This window comes from Phyllostomus hastatus, unplaced genomic scaffold (genome assembly GCF_019186645.2).
Source record: "Phyllostomus hastatus isolate PE091 unplaced genomic scaffold, TTU_PhHast_1.1 phas_scaffold_12, whole genome shotgun sequence".
Classification (NCBI taxonomy): domain Eukaryota; kingdom Metazoa; phylum Chordata; class Mammalia; order Chiroptera; family Phyllostomidae; genus Phyllostomus; species Phyllostomus hastatus.
In genome coordinates this window covers 22,133,059-22,156,701 of record NW_025334007.1, presented here as the reverse complement: position 1 = coordinate 22,156,701, position 23,643 = coordinate 22,133,059, and the positions used below count along the sequence as shown (strand labels likewise).

General features: G+C 59.4%; 1 protein-coding gene across 3 annotated transcripts; it reads left to right on the top strand.

The window, feature by feature from the left end:
* Positions 1-1,243: 1,243 nt before the first annotated feature.
* CSF2RA (colony stimulating factor 2 receptor subunit alpha) lies at positions 1,244-21,050 on the top strand. Of its 3 annotated transcripts, none has more exons than XM_045856003.1 (13): positions 1,244-1,423; positions 1,716-1,956; positions 7,385-7,480; positions 7,838-7,980; positions 9,001-9,124; positions 11,347-11,476; positions 11,575-11,747; positions 14,804-14,937; positions 15,414-15,443; positions 16,382-16,517; positions 18,412-18,508; positions 19,351-19,408; positions 20,253-21,050. In XM_045856003.1, the coding sequence occupies exons 3-13, from the start codon at positions 7,411-7,413 to the stop codon at positions 20,346-20,348; spliced, it is 1,191 nt and encodes a 396-aa protein (XP_045711959.1). In that variant the 5' UTR covers positions 1,244-1,423; positions 1,716-1,956; positions 7,385-7,410; the 3' UTR covers positions 20,349-21,050. The 3 variants fall into 3 exon arrangements, with proteins under 3 accessions (XP_045711959.1, XP_045711960.1, XP_045711961.1); XM_045856004.1 differs by having other exon boundaries at positions 1,627-1,956; XM_045856005.1 differs by lacking the exons at positions 1,244-1,423; positions 1,716-1,956 and adding an exon at positions 3,432-3,684.
* Positions 21,051-23,643: the final 2,593 nt, after the last annotated feature.

The window sequence follows — 23,643 nt, the reverse complement described above, 5'->3', positions numbered from 1 at the left end:
TTCCGCCGCGAGCCGAGCTGTCCCCTGGGTCTTCGGCCTGCTAGTGCCCCCCCGGCAGGTTTTGTTTGGACTGGCCAGCCACCAGGGCCCTGCGAGCCAAGTCCCTAAAGTGTCTTCTTCTCCCTCTACTCGCACCCACGCTCCACCGGCTCTGCGTCTCGGGGGAAGTCTGACAAACGCGGACTTTGGGCCCACATTGTGGTTCTGGAAGTCGGGCCACAGGGTGGGGTGGGGGGATTCAGCAAGGACGAGCTTTGGTAGTTAGTTTATTTGTGCTTCGAATTGTCCATCAGGTTTTCACGATGCCCATCATCACTGGGATTACCAGCAGCATCGACACCATCGTCACCATCATCATGGCCACCGTCATCATTGTCACCATCATCACCACCACCATCATCATCACCACCATCATCATCACCATCATCATCATCATCATGGTCACCATCACCATTGTCACCATCATCACCATCACCACTACCATCATCATCATCATCACCATCACCACCACCACCATCATCATCATCATCACTACCATCATCATCACCACTATCATCATCACTACCATCATCACTATCATCATCATCATCATCATCATCATGGCCACCATCATCATCATCATCACCATCACCACCATCATCATCACCATCACCACTACCATCATCATCACCATCACCATCATCACCACCATCACCACCATCACCACCATCACCATCATCATCATCACCACCACCATCACCACCACCACCATCACCACCATCACCATGACCACCACCATCATCACCAGATTGCGTCCCTCTCCCTACCCTCTGTGCTGGCTCCTACTTCTCCTCCAACCCAATACCCAGCTCTTGGTCACAATCTCATCCTGGCCATTCTGCCTGCCCCTGCCCACTCACGGCGGTCTCCCCCCATCCGGCTGTCCTTCCACCCCTCGGCATGAAGAGACAGCTCACGATGAGGGCCTGCGGCAGCCACGCCGACGCAGTCATCCGACCCGATGACGAGCCAGGCCAGAGCTGGCTCATGTCAAGCCGCGGCCGCGGGCAGCGTGATCCATGAGCTCAGCCTCTGGGCACACCTGCCCACTCACGAAAAGCCGCTCGTCCCAGCCTGGGGCTGCCCGTGACCGCCCACTTCTCCTTTAACGCCGGGCGGAAGTCAGCACATCCTGTGTGGCGACATCCACTTCTGTGCTTGCGTCCCCTCCACCCCTGGGTCTTCTTCTGCTCAGCCTCCCCGTGAGTGCGAGCTTCCAAGCTCCTTCTTTCCCGCTCCGGTAGGTGCCCACACCGGGGGCGCTGAGGAACGACCCAATGACGTGAACCGGACAACGGAACCGGCCCGAGTCCCAGAGTTCCCGGGCAGGGAGGCGCTCCTGAAGACAAGGAGACCCAATGCGGTGTCCACTCTGAGCCCCCTTGTGAGTCTGTGAGCTTCTTGGGAATGTCCATGTCTCTCGATGCTCCGAGGTTTTGATGATGACATGGGCCCCGCTGAAAAATGAGAAGTGAACCAGAGTGCCCACGCAAGGCAGGGCTAGCCGGAGGCGGGGGGCGGGTGTCGGTCACTCTTTGGAAGACGACCTTCCGTCCGTGGCCCCTGAGAAGACGCATCTCTCCCCAGGCCAGGCAGCCCGATGCACGCATGCCGTTCGCCCACCTTTCCTCTTTGCGGTCGCTAGAGAGCTAATAACGCCAGCCTCCGTTTCGCAGACACCTCCGCGGTGCCCACAGCCACCCGCGTACGAAACAGAAATGAGGAAGAGCAGCGAGGAAGGGGCAGGTCATGGAATGAACACGCATGAAAGTCCTGAGTGTTGAGCTCACATTTCCTGGGTGCCATCAGTGCGGGCGACTCTGGGGCGCGGACCAGAGGCTCGGAGGTGGGTGCGCCGGGAGACGGAGCACAACGACGTATAAGGCAGCTTCATGGAAGACAGCCCGGCGTCCTAGGGTAAGCCGGCGCCACCTTCTGTGGGCATTGAGTGTGTTGTCACTGCCGTGTGTTTTTCTGGTTTTGTGGCTGCTGGTGGCGGGTCATGCTCCAGGTCCGTGGGGAGCTCAGGGTGCGGCATGGGCGGTCGTCGGATGAAGGGCACCTCTCTAAGAAGCACAGCCAACGAGCCTGATACGCACGCAGATGCTGCGTTTTAAGGTGTCCGTTCGCCGCAGGAATTTGGCAGCATGGACTGGCAGCTTCCCGATTTCCCCGGGGGTCGGAGGGTGGGGGGGGGGGACTGGGACTGCCCCCCAAAGGCTTGGAAAAATTTGGAAGTAGCGGCATCTACGTCATCCGCAGGGCAAACAGGGGTCTTCACGTGTCAGGAGATCGTTGGCTGGCGGCCACGTTATGTCCAAGTTCCGGCAGCCGACCTGAGCTGCTGGCCAGGCAGAGCTGGGCCTGCCATGGAGGGGGGCAAGGGGGTTTGCGCTGCGTGTGACCCCAGGGCATCGTCCATGCTGTAGGCAACGAGGAGCCCAAGCTCCTCCGGGCGTCCTGCTGATGGCAGCACTTGCCTCTGCGCTCTGGCTCGGGGTCAAGGGACACGCCACGGGCAGAGGTGAAGGGCAGAGGCCGCTCCTGCCAGCTGACATCTCTCGAAAGCTGAAATCTGGGTCAAGGAGAAGGGGAACGGCAGGGTGACGGCCGAGAGGGCGGAAAGTGGGTCAGGAGTCCCTGACAGACGCCCAAATACGGTCTGAGTTTCCGTTCATCCGAAACGCCCTAATGTGCCCGCGCGAGGCCACGGGGACCCAAGGCGGGCGCTTGCCAGGGGCTGGGGGGAGGGGGCCGGGGGTGGCGGGTCTCCTTTTGGGGGACGAAACAGCCCTGGAATCACACAGAGGCCACGGCGGCCCCCCTGGGCGGCCATCCCCCGTGTCTCAGCTGGGCACGTGGGAAGGGAACGGGCTATGGGCCATGTGGATTTTGCCACGTGGTTTTACGACAATGCAGCAACGTGACAAGAAATCAGTGAGATGTCCCTGCACTCCAGGTTTTGGGGACGTGTGGGGTGGGGAGGGCAGGGTGCGCCTCCCCAAAGCGGCACGAGGGACAGACCAGGGAATCGTGAGACGGACGCTGGGGGTCGGGGCGGGGGGAGACCCCTGGGGCTCCGAATGCCGCTGGAGCGAGAGGATGGTCCACACTCTCTCTCTCCCGGCCCCCCGCCACAGGCCCGTGTCCTCCCTCCCCGCGTGTGTCAAAGCGAAACCCTGGCCTAGATTTCTCGGGACGGTTTCCGTGTCTTGAGGTTTTTCTTCTAAGTGGTGTTTGGAGAACTTTACAGGGTTTCCCAACCGTGCGTGGTGACTGGGCGTTGGGCGCGGAAGCAGCGGATAGGGAACCTGAGGTTCGGGGCGGCACGATCCGGGCGTCGCTTCCGTCCGTCGGTCCGTCCAGCGACTTCTCCCCTCCTGGGCGGGGGGGCATCGCTGTGGGGGCTCCGAGGTGGCGTCTCTTCCCCTCCGGTGGTCACGCATGCACGCACCCACCCGTGGGCACCTGCGACCACGCTGACGCAGGGCTGACAGTGGGGGGCTCCGACAAGGAGAGACGAGACCAGACACACCGCCCACAGCCACGGAGGCCGGACGCATCCCCGCCCGTGTCCCCTCTTCGCCCGTTTCTGTCCCCGCCGAGCACCGCTCAGCTGCGAGGGGCGGGGCCTTGCGACAGGGGGTGAGTGCACCGGTGTGGGCAGCAGCCAGGGGGCGCTAGAGAGGGGGCTGCCACGGCCGTGGTGGTCACGAGGAGGCCGAGGAGGGACCCTCCCCTGCAGCCCCTGACCCAGGGCAGAGAGCTCCCCCCCCCCTCGCATACCTGCAGGGCGGCTGGGGTGGGCAGGGCCAGCCTCCAGGTGGAGGAAGAGGGGGGTGGGGGGGGGGGGGGGTGCTGCCCCGCCTCACCACGCGGGGGACTTGCCTGGGAGACACAGACGTGAAATCTGGGGCTGCCATCTCCCCCTTGGCAGAAAGGGGGGCTCCCTGTGCCCGGGCTCGGGCAGGTGGGGAGGGGTGGGGCAGAGGCTGGGCCAGCGAGGACCCCAGGTGCCCCCTGGCCCAAGTGGGCAGTGGGCGGGGCTGCTCTGGGCCACAGCCACGAGTGGGGGGCGGGGGGAAAGGCCAGAGGGAGCAAGGCCTTTAGGGTCTCGATGAGCCGGCAGACGCTTCCGGGGACCTGGAAGGTAGGGACGCAGGCTGGGGTCAGCGGCAGACAGGGGACCTTTAAACCTTTAACCAAACGTGCAAAGTCCAAGCTTGGTGTAGCCAGGGAGTCCCAGAGAGACGGTTTTTGGTGCGGGGAAATGGGTGGCCTGGGACTGCGGCACGGTGGCCCGGGTGGGACGGGGTGAGACCCGGGGTGTGCACAGGTGTCTGTGTTGTTGGAGAAGGACCGTGGGCCCGGGGAAGTCCCCCCGGGTGACACAGACACCCAGGGCGGTCAGCTGGGAGGGGAACCCGGGCAGAGCGGGGCTGACCGGCGTGCACAGTGGCCTTCAGCCGGGCGGTGGGTCTTGCAGGTGGACCACGGGGGGACCTTGAGGAGCCCTGCGGGAGCCCTGCGGGGGGGGGGGCTGCAGCCAGACGCCGGGCACAGGGGGAGGCAGGGCTGTGTCCTCAGCCGGGGCCTCGGCTGCGTGTGGGGCTGAGCAGAAAGGGAGGAAGAGCTTCTGTGGACGCAAGAAGGAGTGACAAGGACAAGTGGGGACCAGGGGCCGCTGTGGTGGCCGGGGCCCCGGAAGGACACGCTGGACAGGACTGGACAGGAGGGGGATTGATCACAGAAATGCCTGCAAGGGAGGGGAGACAGGGAGGGAGGGTGGAAGGGTGGAGAGAAGAAAGAGAGGAGGGAGGAAGGAAGGAAGGAAGGAAGGAAGGAAGGAAGGAAGGAAGGAAGGAAGGAACGGAGACAGGGAGGGAGGGAGGAAGGAAAAAGAGAAGAAAGGAGGAAGGAGGGAGGAATGCAGGAAGAGAGGAAGGAAGGAAGGAAGGAAGGAAGGAAGGAAGGGAGGGAGGAAGGGAAGAAGGAAATTAGCGGTCATTTGTTGCCGCAGACCCTAGAAAGCTAACTTACGAAGAAAACGAGTGCACCGTTTAGGCGGGTCGAGTCCAAGAACCAAAAGACTCCGCAGAAAACACGGACCGTGAACCCAAAAAGAGAGACGAACCTCAAAGTAAAAGACAGGGCAGCACAGGGCTGACGTCCTCGGGGCCACAGGGCCGTGAGGGCTGAGCCCCCGAGTCCCTGAGCGGGGGACCAGGAGGGAAACCCTGGGGGGGGGCGGGGTGTGCCGGCACGGAGGGAGCAGCTGCGGGCACGGGTCCCGCCCACCGAGATCTCCGCGGGGGGCACGAGAAGCAGGTGAGGGACCCGCCGACGCCAGCCAGGCCCCGGGGACGGAGCAGAGCACTTTGCTTTCAAACTCCAGCTTTTCGTTCATTTGCAGTAGACTGGTGTTTAAAGCTTTTTGGTTTTTTTTTTAAATTTGTGGTTATTGCAATATTACTGATTATGTTCCCCTTGCTGGACTTCACTAAGATCCCCGTGGCTATTGTGTAACGACAGTCCATGGCCTGTGGGTCCTTTCGCCCTTCCCACCCCTCCCCCCACCCTGGCCACCGTCGTTGAGTTGGCTTCGTCCCTTAGATCCCGGATGTCCGGGACATCACACAGCATCTGTGCTATGTGCCCGGCCTGTTTCGTCACGGACAGGCGGAGCGGGAGGCGGAGAGAGCCCCTGGGTGCCCTTGCCCCTTCCGCCACACGTCTCCTGGGCAGTGCTGTCATCGTTGGGGAGCCCATAGGGACACGCCGTATTGAGTCCAGTCCACAGCGGACATCAGGAGTCGCGCTCGCTGTCACACACGCTCGGGGTGTGGACAGATGTAGGAGGACGTGCGTGCCCCACGGTGCGGTCCCACCGAGGGGTTTCGCTGCCCTACGGTCCTCTGCGCTCCCCGATTCATCCTGCCACCGATCGGTCACCGTGTCCAGGCCCTGGCCTTTTCCAGAGTGTCCCGGAGTGAGGACCGCACAGTCTGTAGCCTGTTCAGACTGGCTCTTCACCCAGCGGCGGGCATGGACGCTTTCTCCACGAAGTCACCAGTTCTCTCTCTCTCTGTGTGTCTCCCCCTCTCTCTCTCTCCCTGCCCTTCCTCTGTCTCTGAAATCCATAAACGTATCTTCGGGTGAGGATTAATAAAGACAGGGAAGCACACCTCACTCATCAAAGTGCAGGGATTTCTTCCAAAGGCACCTTCCGTCGACGGGGCCTGGGGACCTGGCCTCGGGGCCCACCTGCACCCGCCCCCAGGCAGCCGGGCAGATCCAACCCCGGCGTGAGAAGGTCCCGGGGCCCCTAAGCCCCGCCCTCGCCGTGCGGGCTGCACTGTCTGGGAGGGCACCGCGTCGGGAACTTGAAAGCAGAACCCTGTGGGGAGGTAGGTGGGTGGGTTCCGGCTCCGCAGGAGGAGGGGAATTTAGAGAAATGAAACCTTAGGGCAGAGAAGGAGGGGGTGACGATGCTGGGCTCCGCCCCTGCGCTTGGGCGCAGAGAGAATGGCGTGTCCTGGAGCCAGGTACGGCAGGTGCGGTGGAGTCACCGCCAGCCTCCTGGCCACACCTGGACAGTCCGTCTTCTCCATGCTTGGGGGCGGCGCATGCATGTGTGTGGACGTGTGTCCTGGGGACTTGGTCTGGCCGCTGTGTGGGGCTGGGCGATGTCCCCCCCACCCCCAAGGTGTCCACGTCCTAACGGCCACACCTGTGGCTACCTGGCCTTACACGGTGGGTGCCGACGCATGCGCCAGGGAGAAGCCAGGAACACAAAACCCCCCGTCTGAAACCCGATGCCAGGGAAGTCGCAAAAGGAGAGGCTGGTGATTAACCAAGTTCGTGGAGGGGAAACTTGGCCAGCACAGGCCTCGTGAGCTGCTGCGAAATGGGGCGCTCCCCCGTGGGAGGGTGAGCAGGCACCCCGGCATGACGAAGGTGGGAGGGGGGGCGGTCGCAGGTGGAACGGGGGGCTCCCAGGTGCGGAAGTGAACTCCCAGGCCTGATGCGGGGCTGGGACAATAGCCCGGCAGGACACAGGGCAGGAGGTGACTTCCGTCCGAAGGAACCTCAATGACAGCCACACACGGTCTCTTGGGGGGTGGGGGCGGTGGCAGAAAGCACCCTGCCTTCTGGCCTGTCCACCCAGGCGGCCACCGTGTCACGGGAGGTGACCACTTTGCGAGGGGGCGGGGGGAGGAGGAAGTTCAGGATGCTCTACTATGATCAAGTCAAGTTCAACGCACTAACGCCGCTGGGTGCGCCTGCCAAGAATCCCCGTGACGGCGGGCTCTCGCTGCGCGTGTGACTCCCTGTCTCTGTCCAGCGTTGCCGGGTCCCGCGGGCGGCCCCATGGGTCCCCTGGCCACAGCCGTCCTGGTCGCCGTGCTCTTCGACCCGGTGCTCCTGCTCGCCCAGCACGGTAAGTGCGTGGGCATGCTCCACTGCTGTCCGTCCCCCTCACTCCGGTGCTGGGTGTCCGGGGACACGCCCCAACGTGTGGGTGCCCGATTTCACCCTCCGCCTGACGTGTATGGTCGACCTGGGGTGGGACTGCCCTCCCCCCACGGCGCTCGGCTGATGAGGAAAGGGAGGCTCAGACGGTCAGTGGCCCCGAGGTCTGACGGCGGGGGCGGGGGGGAAGAGGGGGCCGGCGAGCCCCAGCCCCAGCCTCCACGCCCCCCTCCCCGCCCGTGAGATGTGGGACGGGCAGGGCCGCGGGGCATCAGACTCGAGGAGAGAGTGGTTTCAGAGTCTGGCGCGCCCACGGGTCTTGCAGGCCGGCCCACGGAGGAGACCACGCCCGGCATCAACGTGCAGTTCGACCTGAGCAGCAGGACCTTGACGTGGGACTGCACGCAGAATGTCACGGCCACCGCGTGTGGCATGACCACACAGGCCAAGGGGATGGTGAGGCTGAAGGTAAGAGGGGCAGGGGCCTGCCGCACCGGGCGTCCTACGCGCCAAATCACACCGGGTCAGCCACGGCCGGGAATGACAGATGCACTTTCTGGGAGACACCAGGGCTCCTTCAACAGGTCTGATGCTAAGAGCCTGGTAGCAGGAGCTGCTCTGCCCGCAGCAAATGAACCTCAGCTGCGAGCTTCCTAGAGGACGGACCTGGCAGGCAGGGCAGCACCCTGGGGACCCTTAGCCACCCAAGGACGGGGAGGTGGGGCTGGCTGGCAAGACAGGGGGTCCGGAGCCAGCAGCACTACATCCCACATGGGGCCTGGAATATGCTCCCAGAATTTCCAGGGGTGCGTTCCAGGGAGCGGGCATCTCCGACCGCGGTCAGGGCGGGGAGACCCACGGTCCCTTTGGGGACTTGCAGCTCTTTAGAGAAACAGGCCGCCCACCCTCATGAAACACCAGCCTTTCGTTGGGTGGGTCCACCGAAGGTCACGCAGGGTGAGCCCCGAGACACAAACGGCATTGACCCTGAGCGGTGAGCGGAAAGAAAGCAGGAGGCTCTCTTGGATACGGTGTAGGCAGGGAGCCCGGGCAAGGCTGTGGCCTATGCAATACGACAAGAAAACGCAAAGGCATCAGAGAGGGCGCATGGGGCTGCCTGACATTTCAGGTGATGCGGGAGGTCCCTGTTCGTACTGGGGGCACCCTCAGCACCCCCCGGGACCCTGTTAGAGACGCAGAATCTCAGGCCACACCTGGGACTTGCTGAACTAGAATCAGCGTGTTCACGAGGTGGCTGCTGACGTGGGCGCTGTTGTGACCTTCTGAACACAGCTCTGAGGCAGGAAGTTGAGGCCCCACCGGCCAGGTGGCTTGTGGATGTCCACCCAGAGAAGGCATAATGGGGGGGGTGGGAGGTTCACGCAGGGAGAAAGACAATGTCACAGAACTGAGGTCGGAGCGGGCAGGGTCGTGAGGAGAGGAGAGGAGCCTGCTTCCTCATGCGCTGGCTGGCCGCAATCGTTTTAGCCCCAGAAGACAACTTGCCAGTGCTCGTTTCAAGGCCATATTCTGCACGAGGGCGCCATGTTCACCGTGACGGTCAAGGTCGGCCAGAGGGAGATGACAGAAAAGCTGCTCTACGCGCACCCAGGTAGGCACGGCGTCACCTGAGACCCTTCTGTGCCACACTAGCACCAAAGTGGACGCCTCTGTTTCCAGCTTTCTGGAGACCTGACTGGAACATAAGGCGTTGCACGTATTTACAGGGTTACAGTGTGGTGCTTTGGTAGCTGCGTGCATGGCGAAGTGATTTCCATAGTCACACCGGCGTCTCCCATGGTGGCCCTTTTCTTTCTGGGGTTGATTGATATTTTAGCTGCCTTTCCCTTTTCGTGGCTGAGTAATATTCCGTTATACACACCTACCCCATTGTTCTATTCTCACTCAGGCATATGTTTATTGATTTTAGACAGAGAGAAGGGGGTGAGAGAGAAACATCATTTGGTCACCTGCATTATACACCCCAACCGGGGATCAAACCAGCAACCTAGTTGTGTATCCTGCCCAGGAATCGAACCCACAACCTTTTGGCAAGCGGGATAACACCCAACCAAAGCAGCCACCTGGCCAGGCGTCTACCACATTTTCTTTACCCATTTATTCATCCATGGACAATGAGTTTCTCTCCCTTTCTCTCCGGTTCTGAAGAACTCTGCAATAAATATCTCTTTAAGGGCTGGATCCCGTTGTCCAGCGAAATACTCAGAACCGAGATTGCTGAATCATATGGGAGTTGTATTTTTAATATTTTGAGGAAGTGCCTTGTTCCCCACGTGGCTATACTGAGTCGCACTTCCACCCACACAGCAAGAGGGTCGCCGTCCCTCCACATGCTCGCCGACACTCATGACCCCCGGCCTTAGGCCAAGGTCCTTCTCACAGGTGTGAGGTCGAACATCTCACTGTGGTTTTCATTTGCATCTCCCTGATGGTGGGTCATGCTGAGCACCTCCTCCAGGTGTTGGGTTGGCAAAAAAAAAAGTAACTTCAGTTTTTTTCCGTAGAATCAAAGATTCGCTTTGCATTTTCACCGATAACGTTATTGATTGGGATGTTTTGAGTAGGTTGACCATCTCCCGCTATTGGCTTCTAGTGGGGAGAGGCCAGGGGTGGCCTCTTGCAATGCCCAAGACAGGCCCACAGCACAGAATTATTTGAGAAAAATCTCAATAGCACCAAGAAACTTTGCAAACCACTTCCGACACGTTCGGTCAGTCACAGCACCTTCTCCGTGCACGGCACATGTGTTCTTGAACATTTCAGTTGCATTGTTACCTTTCTTGAAAGAATAAAGCATCACAGGCCAAAAACGTGGTATATCTTCCTCCATCTTCAGTGTTGAGATGGCTGCACAAAAATTCACCAATTTGGATTTTTAAAAAAATGCACACTGAGATGATAGCTGTCACAAGACATTCTAACAAGATTCTTTAAAATGAAGTTAAAGACAACTAAATGCTACTTGAACCATCATATGGAAAAACCCAGAACAGACTTTTTGGCCAGCCCTACCTGTCGCCCATCTGTCGGTCTTCTTTGCAAATACGTCTGGCCAGGCCCTTGGCACATTTTGCCGTCCACTTATTCGGGTGTTTTATTAACTGTTTTCTCCTGTCTCGAGTTGTTTAAGTTCCTTATGTACCTTGGGTACGAACCCCTGATCAGATACACCCAGACTCAGACGGAGGCCAGGCCGCTGCTCCCCACAACACTCTGCCACACCTGTGGGGCATGGTCCAGCAAGATAACTGTGAGATAAACATTACTGATCAAAAAGATCAGTGTCTCATGCCCAGACAGCTTGCTGAGCACCCCAAGGCAGGCCGAGTGGGCTCGATCCCAACGCATCATTCCCGGGGCTCACCCCAGCATGGACGTAAACCACTCTGCCCTAAATGTGTGCACCTGATCTACCACAGCACCTGCCTTAGGACAGAGGCCAGGAGAGCTGCCCCGGGGTGAGGCCACCCGGGAGTGGAGGGCGGTCCTCTCCCTGGCGGCACCAGGACTCGGGCAGTGATGGACGAACATGTTCTCCCGTGCCGGAGGTTGCCTTCAGCAGACTGATATTTTGCTGAGCCTGTCCACCTCAGGGTTTATCAGGCCTGTGTCTTGTCTTGCATCTCTGTTTGACTTTGCCGTGAGGCCGATGCTGTCCCTAATCAGTACGGCAGGTCTCCCTCTTTGATGTTTTGGAAGAGTTTAAGGAGAGCTGGAATTGTTGCATCTTTGGTCATTGGGTAGACAGGCCATCTGGTCGACCCCCCTTTTTCCCCTTTGGGTGCAAATCCCTTTGCTTCTGTCTCTCTGCAGGCGGAAACAACACGGCCGCACACAACTTCTCCTGCTTCATCTACGACGCGGACTTCATGAACTGCACGTGGGCCAGGGGCCGCGCAGCCCCCGACGACGTCCAATATTTTCTGTATATCTGGGACCCAAAGTAAGCGTTCCCTTGGCGGACACACCCCTGAGAGACTCGGCAGAGAAAGAGAGACGATAATGTCCTGTTTGCCATCTCACCGCTGGGGGGTCTTGCAGGAGAAGAACCGAGAGACCGTGCCGTCACTACGCCACAGAGGCAGGGACCCACGTGGGATGCCACCTGGACTTTGTCTCTGAGCTACGTCCGGAAATTTACGTCCTGGTGAACGGCTCCAGTGAGAAAGCGGGGATCCAGTTCTTTGATGCCCTTCTGGTGCTGAAGAAAATAGGTAAGGGGCAGCGTCCACCGTGAGGCCGAGGCCCACGTGTCAGAGCCGTTGGCAGTGAAATCTGCCTCTGTTTCTTGAGGTCGATGTAGGCGAAAATTGGCCACAGGCTGGGGGCTCAAAACATTCACAATTTTTCTCGTCCCACCTTGGAGGTCACCCAGGGGTCCCAAGGTCGTGCTCCCTCCATAGGCTCCAGGGAGGGTCCTTCCCACCTATTCCAGCTCCTGGGGTTCCAGGCGTCCCTGGGCTGGTGACCATGTCCCTCCCGTCTCTGCCTCCATATCTCCACGTGGCTTCTCCTCCGGGTCTGCGTCTCCTCTTCTGTCCCTTCTCAGGACACTGTCAGTGGATGCAGGGCCACCCTGACCCAGGACGCCCTCCTCTCATATCTTTTGTTCAGCCTCATCTGGAAAGACCCCGTTTCCGAATAGGTTTATGTGTAATAATAGGACTTGCTCCTCTTAGGACTTGTCAAGTTCAGGCTTCCTCTCGGTTTTGGTCCCTTGGATTGTATGGAACAATGGGCCACAGACTCGGGACACGTTGCAAAGGGTGGGGTCGTCCCATCTGCTTGTATTCTGAAGCGAACACAGGACAGATGCTGGTGCTGGTGGCCCACGGAGGAAGTGAAGGCCCTTCTACGGCCCCTGGGCCCCTAGGTGCACCCTGGACACTCAGGGGTTCTGCCTGCGGTCAACGGCAAAGCCCCCCCCCCACTGCACCCCCAGGACAAGAGAGTGCACAGGAGGTGGGGTATGCAGGCCCCTGCATGGGTGTTCCCTGCCTGCCAGGGGTCACATCCTCTCTGACCTAATTTGGGGGGGGGGGGGTGCAGTGAAATGTCTCCCTGAACGAGAAACACAGCGTCCCAGGAAAAGCGGGCAGACTCTACACCAGGCCCTGCCCCTAGTCCCCAGGGGGCCTCCTGTCTCCCCTCTAGACGTCCCTTCAGAGTTCTCCAGTCCCTGGTCCTTGTCACTCACTGCCGGAGTGGCAGGCGCATTAGACAGTGTCACAGGGAAGGCGGAGGGGCAGGTTTAACAGAGGGAAATCCACTCAGGGCCACTGCTCCTGTTCACGCCCTGGGGTTCGCCACCTACAGCCTCACCTGTGTCGGAGCTGCCTACCGTACACACCTGGCCACCGGGCAGGTGCGCTGGCCAAGCCTGCCTCTCCCTATTCCGTGTAAGGTCAGCAGAAGGGGGGTCCTCACTGCGGAGACCTGTCTCCCTGCACCCTAATCTGGTGGCCAAGAATCCTTGCCTTGTTTTCCCCCGTTTCTGATGTTTTATGCAAGCCAAGACACCCAGATATTAATTGGAAATCGAATGCTGTCATCTTGCGATGTAGAATAAGGAATCTATAGTTGGCCCCGGGTTCCAGAAACTCTTGGACTTTCCGATCATGAGAGGGGTAGAGGTGTGTTTAGTCCGGTTGATGGGGGGAGTTTTACAGAGGCCCCAAGGGCTGGGGCAGGTCAAGGCGGGGGGGGGGAGATCATGCGATTGCAGAGCTGGAACTTTCCACCTTGACCTCCAGGTGGGGTGGGAGGGGCTGCAGAACTCTGTCACCCATTTCGTTAGACTCACTAATGCAATGGAACCTTCATGGAAACCCAGAAGGGCGGGGTTCACGGAGCGCCGGGGTCGGTGAGCTCATGGGGATTCAGGGAGGGGGAAGCCTTGTTTGTTCGGAGCTGAGAAATCCAGGGTTTGAGGGACAGCGTCTGCCGACTCACACGTGACCAGGGCTCCCCGAGGCCGTGGCGCAATCCACGGGGTTTTCCGCCCTAGGCGGGGGCTGCTGCGCTTGGCCACGTGGTACAAACACGGCCTTAAACGGTTCCGGCGACCCACCAGGTGGCTGCGTGGGGAGCTGGCCGATCGCCGGTTAAAATGGAATCCAGACAACTAGCCATAGGCACTCACCCAACCCCTCCCCCGTGCTCACCCAGCCCCCAGACCCACCCCCGGGTCCCCACCCCACCTGGCAACCAGCGGCCTGATCTCTGTGTGAGTCTCTTTCTGTTCTGCTGCCACACTTATCGAGGACACCACGGTGTAAGTGACAGAAACACCCGGCTGGTCGTGGCCGGGTGGTGCAGTGGGTAGGAGCGTCGTCTGGTGCACCAAAAGGTTGCAGGTTCGATTCCCAGTCAGGGTGCCTGGCTAGAATGCATGCTCAGTCCCTGGTCGGGGTGTGTGTGGGAGGCACCGGATGGATGTTTCTCTCTGAGGTCGATGTTCCCTCTGCCTCTGTCCCTCTCTCTGTCCCTTCCTCCATCTCTGAAATGAAAAGTCAATATGTATACATTAAACCATAAAAGCTCTGTGTGAAGAAGGACTCAGATGCAGGGCTGCCGGAGCTGCTGTATCAGGTCCCCGGGCACCGAATGCCCATGTACCACTCACGTGCGCTGCGGGGTCTGTTCCGACGGGTGTGTGTGGCCCTACCCCGGGAAACCGCACCCCCATGTGCACCCTGGGTCTCCCCTGCCCCTGGCTTTGGGTCACCCCACAACCGCCCACGGGCATGGGAGCCTACGGAGGAGCCGCCTCCCTCTCCTTACAAGGAACCCCGTCGCAGGCCACAGGGAATGGGGGGAGTTCTGGGTTGGTGAGTCCAGTTTTCCAGCTCCTTCTTCCCCCAGCACCGTGCCCCAGGGGGGTCTCTTGAGGACCCTCCCACAGGCCTTGCGTGCTCTTGTCGTGTGAAGCGTCCCTTGCGTCTACCCACAGACTCCCTGACCCCACGCTTTGCCTCGCGCGTCTGAAGTTTGCAGCCACCCCGTGAGCCTCTGTCCTGAGCACCCCATGCGCCGCTGGGTCCCTCCCTGGGCCCCCAGAAGCCAACTTCCTGGCCGTAGCGCACGGCAACCAGCCAATCACCTCCCCCACGTGCCAACACTGAGACACGCCCACGCCCCCACGCTGACCTATAGGAGGTGACCCTCCGAGACAGTCTGGCAGGAAGGGTCTCACTGCCATGGTCTCCCACTCTCGGGGGCCCGAAGGACGACTCTGGCTCAGCGGCGCCCCCCTGCGTTCTCCCGCCAGAAGTGCACAGCCCGCCCAGCAACATCACCGTGGGCTGCAACGCGTCCCACTGCCTCATCCGCTGGGAGAGGCCGCGGAGCCACCTGAGCACCTCCGACCGTGAGTTCCAGTACCAGCTGCACATCCAGAGGCAGGTGAGCGAGCGCAGCGGCGCCGTGCACAGAGCTGGACGGTGCGCCCAGGACCCCGTGGGAGGACTGGGGCGGGTGACGCATGGGAGATGCGCGCAGGGGACCCACCGGAGTTCTTGGAGGAGCGTCACCATAGCAACAGCGCCACAAAGACCACCACAGACGGAGGCGTCCACGCAAGTGGGTTCAGAGGTGGACGCAGAGACGAGGGCAGCGGTGGATGCGTGTCCCCCATCTGCACGCAGGGGGGACCCCCTGCTCCCTGTTTCCCTGGATTTTAAGGAGGCCCCCCCGCCCCTTCGGGTCTACAGCAAGGCCTGCGCACGTCCCGCGGGCCAGCCGCGCGCGTCTGCACGCGCTCCCTTCCGGGCAGCCACGCGCCTCCGTGCCGCCCCGCCCTGGGCCTTGGCCGGTGTCTGCCTGTCTGCCCGGCCTTTGCAATGGAGAAAAGGAAACCCTTTGTCTTTCTGTCTTTCCAGAACAAGGAGCGGCGAGATGGCAACGAAATGGTGAGTCACCGGTGTGACAGAAACCCTCGCGCTTCGCCGCTCCATCAGTGACCTGGCCAGACCCACGCACAGGAAAGGCAGACCCGGCCCCCTGGCGGCCAGCGTGGGGCGGGGCTGTCAACCGTGGTTCCCGGGGGGCGGCATGGAGTCACGGGACACGGGGGCCCTTCTGGGCACGCCCCCTCTCGGTGGGGCCCCACCTTCGCGCATGCATCACGTCCCAAGTCTTGGAATGGATCGCACATCCATCCGTTCATGTCCTCTTCCTCCTCCATCTGCGCGGGTCAAGGAGACAATTCCTTCGAATGGTGAAGAGATGGGTTCCTCCCTCACAACGCGCGTGGGCATCCAGTGTCATAGCATGCCTGGGGAGCACTGCCTAAGTCCGCTGCTGCTCCGACCGGGGCATCGTCTGTGCCCTAGCCCACGCGCGAGCTGACCTCCCTGCTGACGAGGTTGCCCACAGGGACGGGGCCGATCTGGGGTTTACTCCGATCATGTTTGCTGCGGGAACCTGCCTGCCTGTAGTCGGGCAATTCCGCAAACCCGGCGGCGGTGGTGGTGACTGGGCGCGCGCGCGGACGAATCCCTCCGCCTAGTGACTCAGCTGAGCGCGCCCCCCCAGCCCCCAGAGTTTGCAGCAGGGGAAGCGGTGCCCAAACTTTGTAAAGCGCGCGATTTTAGACGGTGCCGCCGTCCCACCCCGTGCCGGGACATTTTCCTGCTTTGCTGGCGACATTTTCACTTTGACTGTAGGAGTCTCACGCAGAAAGAGAGTGTGGCTTTCACGTTATCGCCCATTCCGCGCGTTTGCAGTTTGGAAAAACACCCGCACCCTCTCCCTCTCTCCACCTCTGCTGTTCCGTCTCTCTCTCCCCCCGCCCTTGCCCCCGTGCGTCCTCTGGAACGCTTTCTCAGACTCTCTCGTCTCTCCGAAGGTGGAGCTCTCTGGAGATGAGGGAAACAAATACGACTTCCACAGCCCCCAGCCCAGAGCCAGGCACACGGTCCAGATCAGAGCGGCGGACGCCAGGGTGCTTCAGTGGGGCGCTTGGAGCCCCCCAGCGGAGTTCGGTAGGTAACCACTCCCCCCTCCCCCCCAGGCCCGCTGGGGGGGACCGGCACGCCCTGACTAGACCTCAGCGCCAGTCCTGGAGCCTGAGGAATGTCCCTGTGGCCAGCACTTGTGCCCTTTGAACAAACAGGCTCCTTCCAGCCCCCACGCGCTGCCAGGAAATAATCCGTCCTGGTCACGTCCAGCCGGCCCCAGCCTCGGTCTCCGGGCGGGGGGGGGGGGTCAGCGCACGTGGAAATGGGGCGTGTTTCCTCCCACGGAGACGTTCTTGGAACTCGGTGGAACCACCCAGGCCCCTGGCTTCCTGCCGCCAACTTCTACGACTCCTCCAGAATTGAGGGATTTTTGTCCTAACCCCCAAGCTGGTCCTTAGGAAGTCTGCAGTCTCGCGCTGCCTGGAAAGTTTGATACATTGTCGCGTTCTTGCAGGCATTGTTACTCACAGAGGTTATTCTTTTTCTTTTCCTGACGCAAGATGCGTGCCTTTTCCAGCTTCCAGGGTAGCATTTGTATAAAACGTGGGTCGGCAACATGCCGGCACGTGGCAGGGGCAGCTTACAGCAGGTGTGGACTCACTGTGCAGCCTCGGATGTAACAACGGCTTTTGGGGTGTGACTCCCAAAAGCAAGAACAGCAAAGAAAAAAGCTAGGTCAGCTGGCGTGTATAAAAATTAAAAACTTGCCCTGGCTGGCATAGCTCAGTGGAGTGACCTTGAGTGCACTCTGCGAACCAAAGCGTCGCAGGTTCGATTCCCAGTCAGGGCACAAGCCTGGGTTGCACGCCATGGCCCCCAGCAACTGCACATGGATGTTTCTCTCTCTCTCTCTCTTTCTCCCTCCCTTCCCTCTCTAAAAATAAATAAATAAATAATCTTAAAAAAAAGAAAAAATCAAAAACGTGTACATCCGAGGATACTCTCCAAAGCAGTGAAAAGATGACCCACGAAGCAGGAGAAAACATTTGAGAGTCATGGATCCCTTAAGGAGTACGTCCCCAGAATGCAGGAAGTCATCTAAGACGTAGTCAACAAAAGCACAAACAGCCCAATATAAAAATGGGTCAAAAATGGGCGGAAAAAAAAAGAATAGATATTTCTAAGCATGCAGCTGGGAACTGGTTCACACGCATTCAGCGTATCATCTCGAATAAGCCGTTTTTACAAATAATATATAATGTTTGTAAATAAGGCGCCTTTTATGTTCATACTCCCATACCACGAAACAGTCCACTCGCTTTTGAGAATTCTCGTGTTGGTGACTGCTTTTACTGGCTCTTTAAATATGAACCGATTAGCCCAGGCGGAGGGGGGGGGACTCAGGTGGAGAGAGCATTGTCCTGTGCACCACAAGGTTGCAGGTTCGATTCTCGGTCAGGGCACATGTGGGAAGTGAGTGATTGGTGTTTCTCTCTCTCTTTCTCTCTCTCTGTGTCTCTCGTCAATACACACATTGATAGGTGAGGATTAAAAGAAAAATAAGAAATACATAAACACGAGCAGATACAATGTGCTTCGTGATTGAAAGAACGCATCCACTGTAGAAAGTGCCGATTCTAGATGAGAAGCAAAATGTACAGCCCTGAGCTGCCTTTCAGCTCTGCGCCTGGGGATCCCTGTCCGTATTTCTGGGCCCTTTTTCTAAGCCGCTTTCTTGGTGTTTTGGTGGCAGCCTTCTCGGCAGAATTTTATGGTTTTGGGGTCCTCACTCTCACGGGGCCGTGCTGTCTCCTGAGCATCTCCTTGCGACGGTGTCAGGAGTGCACGCTTCTTTGGAGATGACTGTCCCCTCTGGACACATTTCCTTCTATGTCAACAAACCAGGGAAGGAGGTGGCCGAGCATGGCCGAGTCACCCACCCCAGAGGGTCCCTGAGTGTGTCCTTCTCTGTCCGCAGGCTCCGGAGAACAGGCACGCACCCTGGTCCACGTGTACCTGCTGGTGATCCTGGGGACCGTCATCGGCGCCCTGACGCTTGGCTACCTCTTTAAAAGGTAACCAACCCCGGTCGCAGCTGGCCGCCACCCTCGCTGATGGATGGGCACCATCTGGATGCTGGTCCCAAAACCGGCCCGATCCCGTCGCGAAGAGAAAGGCCCCCTTGCAGGGAGAGTCTGGGGCTGTCCTGCGTCTGTGGGTCAGCGGCCGCGTCGCCGGGGGCGGCCGGAGAGAAACAGCCTTTCGGGGAGCCCAGGCGGAAGTCAGCAAGTCCCCTCGTGTCCCGTTGATCCGACCGGGTCTCCACGGCCAGGTGACCCAAGGGGGGCCGTGTTCTGATCCCTGGTGGGCACGCCGGACACACATCCCAGACGCCAGCCACTCTCTGGGCCCGGCCCTTGTGCCAAAACCTGGTCCTTCGCAGAGCAAGGCGGTGCCGGTGACACCGTCATCCTGCTTCAGGCTGCTCAGCACCCCCGTCTGGGTTCACGCACCCCCCCCCCCACAACTCTTAACTGAGCCCTCGGGGTCCAGCACAGCCAGCCCCCTCGCCAGCAGCCCTCCGGGGATCCCAGCCTCTGGCCCACCAGCGCCCCACCCCCAGCCCCCAGCGTCTGAGGGTTAGGCCCGCCCTGGGCGCCGGAGGACTCTTGTCATCTCCATCCCCTCGTCACACTTTTAAAAAAGATTTTATTTATTTGTTTTTAGAGAGGGAAGGGAGGGAGAAAGAGAGAGAGAGAGAAACATCCATGTGCGGTTGCTGGGGGCCGTGGCCTGCCACCCAGGCATGTGCCCTGACTGGGAATCGAACCTGCGATGCTTCGGTTCGCAGCCCGCGCTCCATCCACTGAGCTACGCCAGCCAGGGCCACACTTTTTTTTTTTTTTTGTCACGGCAGGTTCGTTGGGGTGCCGATTCCACAGATCAAGGACAAAGTGAACAAGGAAGATGATGAGGTTGGTACGGGGGGTGGGGTGAGCCTAGGCATGTCCCATCACCTCCCTCTGCTGTGTCCGCCGAACGCCATGTGGCTGGAACCCTGTGTCCGGCTCGGTGGCCTGGGCCTGGGGTCAGGGGTTACGTCTTCTCGGAGAGCTACTGTCCTTTGCTGTGTGGAATGCTCCCTTTTCGGCCCAAATTTTTTGGGGAAAAATAACGGTACGCAGTATACATGGGTATAATGATTACTTACCACGGGTATAAATAATCTCGTGTGTAATGCACTCAGAAATGTGGGTGCACTTCATGCACGCCAAAATATGGTCACTCTGGGGACATGGACAGACAGACAGATGGGTGTCTGCCCTGGTCTCCTGTAGGGTGTGTCCAGGGGAGTGAAGCAGGACAAACAGCTGTCACTCTGGACACCTCGTGCATCCTTGTCCCTGGGGCGGGGACCTCCTCTTGCTCTTGCCGGTGACTCAGTGGTGTCCCGTGGCCGCCCCACAGTGGACTTCCCACAGCGGCCCGAGCCACCTGCTCACCCCACCCTCGGGCTGGACGGGGCTCAATCCCCCATCCCAGCCCCTGGTTTCCCGGGACCCGCACGGCCCTGCTCCCCTCGAGCCTGCAGGCCGAGCCACCTCCCTTGTGCTCCCGCCCGAGCTCCGCCCTGCCCCAGGACCTTTGCACGTGCCCTATGCACCCTCGCGTCTGCCGCGCACCAGCGCTCCGCCCAGGCGGCCTAGTCACGCGGCAGCCACCAGCCAATCAGCCCGGGGTTTCGGTGTGCAGCGCCACCGCCGCTCGCCGGGCCCCCGGGACGACTGACACCCTCCTTGCCTTTCCCGCCGTGCACAGATCATATGGGAGAAGCTCCCCGCGGCCTCGAGGAAAGCGGAAGGCGAGGACGTCCTGACCGTGCAGGAGCTCGGCGAGTCCGCGGTCAGCGTGTGAGCCTCGCACACGGCAGCCGCGAGTCGCTCTGAAACTTTTTTTTTTTACTTATAAATCTTGAGAAAAAAAGAAGAAAAAACCTACCTAGAAACACTTCCAGGGGCTGACCGAGCTGCCTGCACGCCCCTGGGTCCTGCCCACTGAGCCGCCCTAATAAAGCAGTGCCTGGGATCCTGTTTCAACCAATAGGACTGAGAGTTTCCTCATCCAATCAGAGGCTGCACAGCCATAGCTCCCATCGTCATCTTCACCGACCAATCAGAGCGGCTCATGTATGACCAACCAAAACAGGGCCTATTGGACCCATCACACTTCAAGGAGTCCTCATTTGCATGAAAACGGACCAATTGGGGACCGGGGGTGGGGACTTGTGTCTATAAAAGCGAGCTCCCCGGGGCTCTGATAAGCAGATTTCTGCAGCGGTCCTCGGTGCTGGTTCTGTGTCTTGTGGCTGCGCGTTGCATCACTGTTGAGCTGCACGTCCTCTCGCTCTTCTGCAATTTGGGAGTTTCCTGTGGCTGTTGAATGCGTGCGAAACACCGTAGCCTCACACCTCCTACGGGACCCTCTTGTGCTGAGTGCAAGAAGCCAGATGGAGAAAAGACACACTATACCGTCTCACCTAGGAGTGGAACCTAATCAACACAACAAACTAATGAACAGGACGGAACCAGCGACGTGGGAAGGAGGAGCAGACTGACAGTGACCAGGGGGGAGGGGGAAAAGGGGGAGGGGAAAGAAAGGGAAGAGGAAAAAGGAAGGAGGGTGTACGAAGGACTGGGGGGCAACAGGCGGCATTGACCCTGGGTGGGGGTGGGGCGGTGCTGGAGAGAGCGATCAGGTCAAAGGAAGACAACTATAATGGCGCAATACATTTTTTTTTAAAGTGGCTTTTTTTTTTTCTGAAGATGCTTGTCACTGGTGGGATTGTGCAATGGTCTTCCAATGAGGTCTTCTAGCCTCCCTGCCCCCACCGCCCCCCCCCCCCGTCCCAGAAAAGCTAGATCTTAATTTCTAGTAGATCAGGTTTGGGGTCCCGGCTCGCAGGCGCCGCCCTGCTGGCGGGGACGTGTTCGCGCTCCTCCTCCTCCTGTCTCCAGCTGTGGTTTACCGAGGTGGTGACCCTTCCCTGGCCCCTGGGCAGACGCCACAAACTTAGCAACTCCGCAGCACAGACCTGCTGTCTCACCGTGGACAGAGCTTCCCGCCTCCCTCGTGGGAGGGCTGTGGGGTGCCCTGAGGCCAGCGGGAGAGGGAGCACCGTCCCGCCTGCGACGGGCGTGCCCCACGGTTCTCGCTGCCTCTCGACGGGTACTGATCCCTCCGTGCATCTCTTCATCTGTCATCCGTCCGTCCACCATCTGTCTTATCCATTTATCAGCTGTTCGCTCGTCGTCTGTGCAGCCATCCATCTGTACTTTACCCCTCATCCGTCCATTCATCTATTGGTTCCCCATGTATCTCTTCATCCATCACCCATCCATCCGCGATGTCTGTATCTAGTCACCCACCCATCCATCCATCATCCACCATCTGTCTAGTCATCTATCTTACCCATCATCTGTCCCACCTTCCTCTTTTTCTTTCTTCCTCTCTTTCCCCTCCCTGTGGTTCCCCTTTTGTCTTTCTCTCCCTCTCGCCCTCAAAATTTCCACTCTGATGCAAGTGGGGCCAGCTGATCTGTTTGGCCAGAGGGTCTCAGGACCCCTTCCTCCCTGTGACACCCACATAGGGAGCCTCCTGACACGGGGGGGGGGACCCCTCATAGCCAGGGATGCTGCCTTCTGTGGGAAGTGGGTCCAGTCTGCAGGGTGGCGAGGTGTCCCTCCAGAGCCCTGGAAAGGTGTCCTAGGTGGATAGGTGCTTTTGCACACCATGAAACACGCCCATTCTGATCACATGGTCCCGGGAGCTTTTGCACGCCTGTGACCTGTGTGAGACCCTCATGACCATCACACGGGGCTTCCCTGTGGGTGCCCTCCGCTCTGTGAGCCAAGCCCCAGCGGCCGGCTGCTGTCCTCACAGAGGACAGGCGCGGTGTCGGCGTCTCGCGGGGGACACCCCACGGCAGGGGGCCTATTCAGTGGCTCGGTGCGCGTGGTACGTCTTTGAGATTCGTTCCCATGTTGCTATGTGGCGCAAACGGCTCAGACTCACTGGAGACACGTGGTGGTGACTTTTGTAAGGTGAGGAATTCCACTCCTATTCCTAGTTACTGAGAGCTTTTCTTTTTATCACAAATCACGTTGATTTGGGGCAAATGCTTTTTGCATCTGTTGCTAGAAACCCACGCATATCTGTGTTTACTGTGGGAATATGAGCAATTACTCAGGTTGGTGGTGTTGAAATGAATGCAACTAGCATCTGGGAGACAAAACTCACTTTTCTGGGAGAAATAATTTTTTTTTGCCTTTTTAATGTGCAGTGTACATTTTTCCACGAGCGTTTTCACTCAGCATTATGCTGTGTGAGTTTCAGGGCCTCGGCACAGTGGTGAGACAACTGTGTGCTTTGTAAAGCGATCCTCCCGCTATTTCCCACCTGGCCCCACACTGAGTATTCGCGGTCTCACCGATTTTGTCTCCTGTGCTGGACGGGACGTCCCCGTGGCCATTCTGTGACGACGCTGTGTGCTTTCCAGTGCCTTCCCCTTTTCCACACAGCTCCCCACCCCCCCTCCTCTCCGGCAGCCATGAGCCTGCTCTCCAGGTGTGTGAGTCTCTTTCCGTTGCGATACTTTCGTTGTTCAGATTGCACATGATAAGTGAGGTCATATGGCTTCTGTCTTCCTCTGCCCGGCTTCCTTCAGGGACCGTCATGCTCCCTCTGGGTCCCTCCACGCTGTCGCCCGTGGTGAGATCTTGGTCACTCTTTCCCTCTTTCGTCCCCGGCCACCCCCCGTCTTGCCCTGGTCCGATGCAACATTGACCTGCTGTCCATATTGATGGCAGCTACAAAGGAACACTGTGACTATGACCCTCCAGCCCCATCATCCCGTCCGCCTGTCACATTGGGGGTCTCGCGCCCGAACCCCCACAATGTCACTGCACTGGGCTCAAGACATACACCCTTTTCCAGGTCAAAGCAGAGGACCTCCCCCTCCTGGCACACATGGTCCCTAAAAGCCTCCCCTTTACGCTATGTTTGGGCATAAAGAAAATAACCGCAGGATTATAAAGAAAATAACCGCAGGGCATAAAGATAAACCGCAGGAACCCAGCAGCAGCAACAGGACGGGGGGAGAAGTAAGACAGAGACCTGCTCTGTGTCCAGCATGTACCGTGTCCATGGGGGC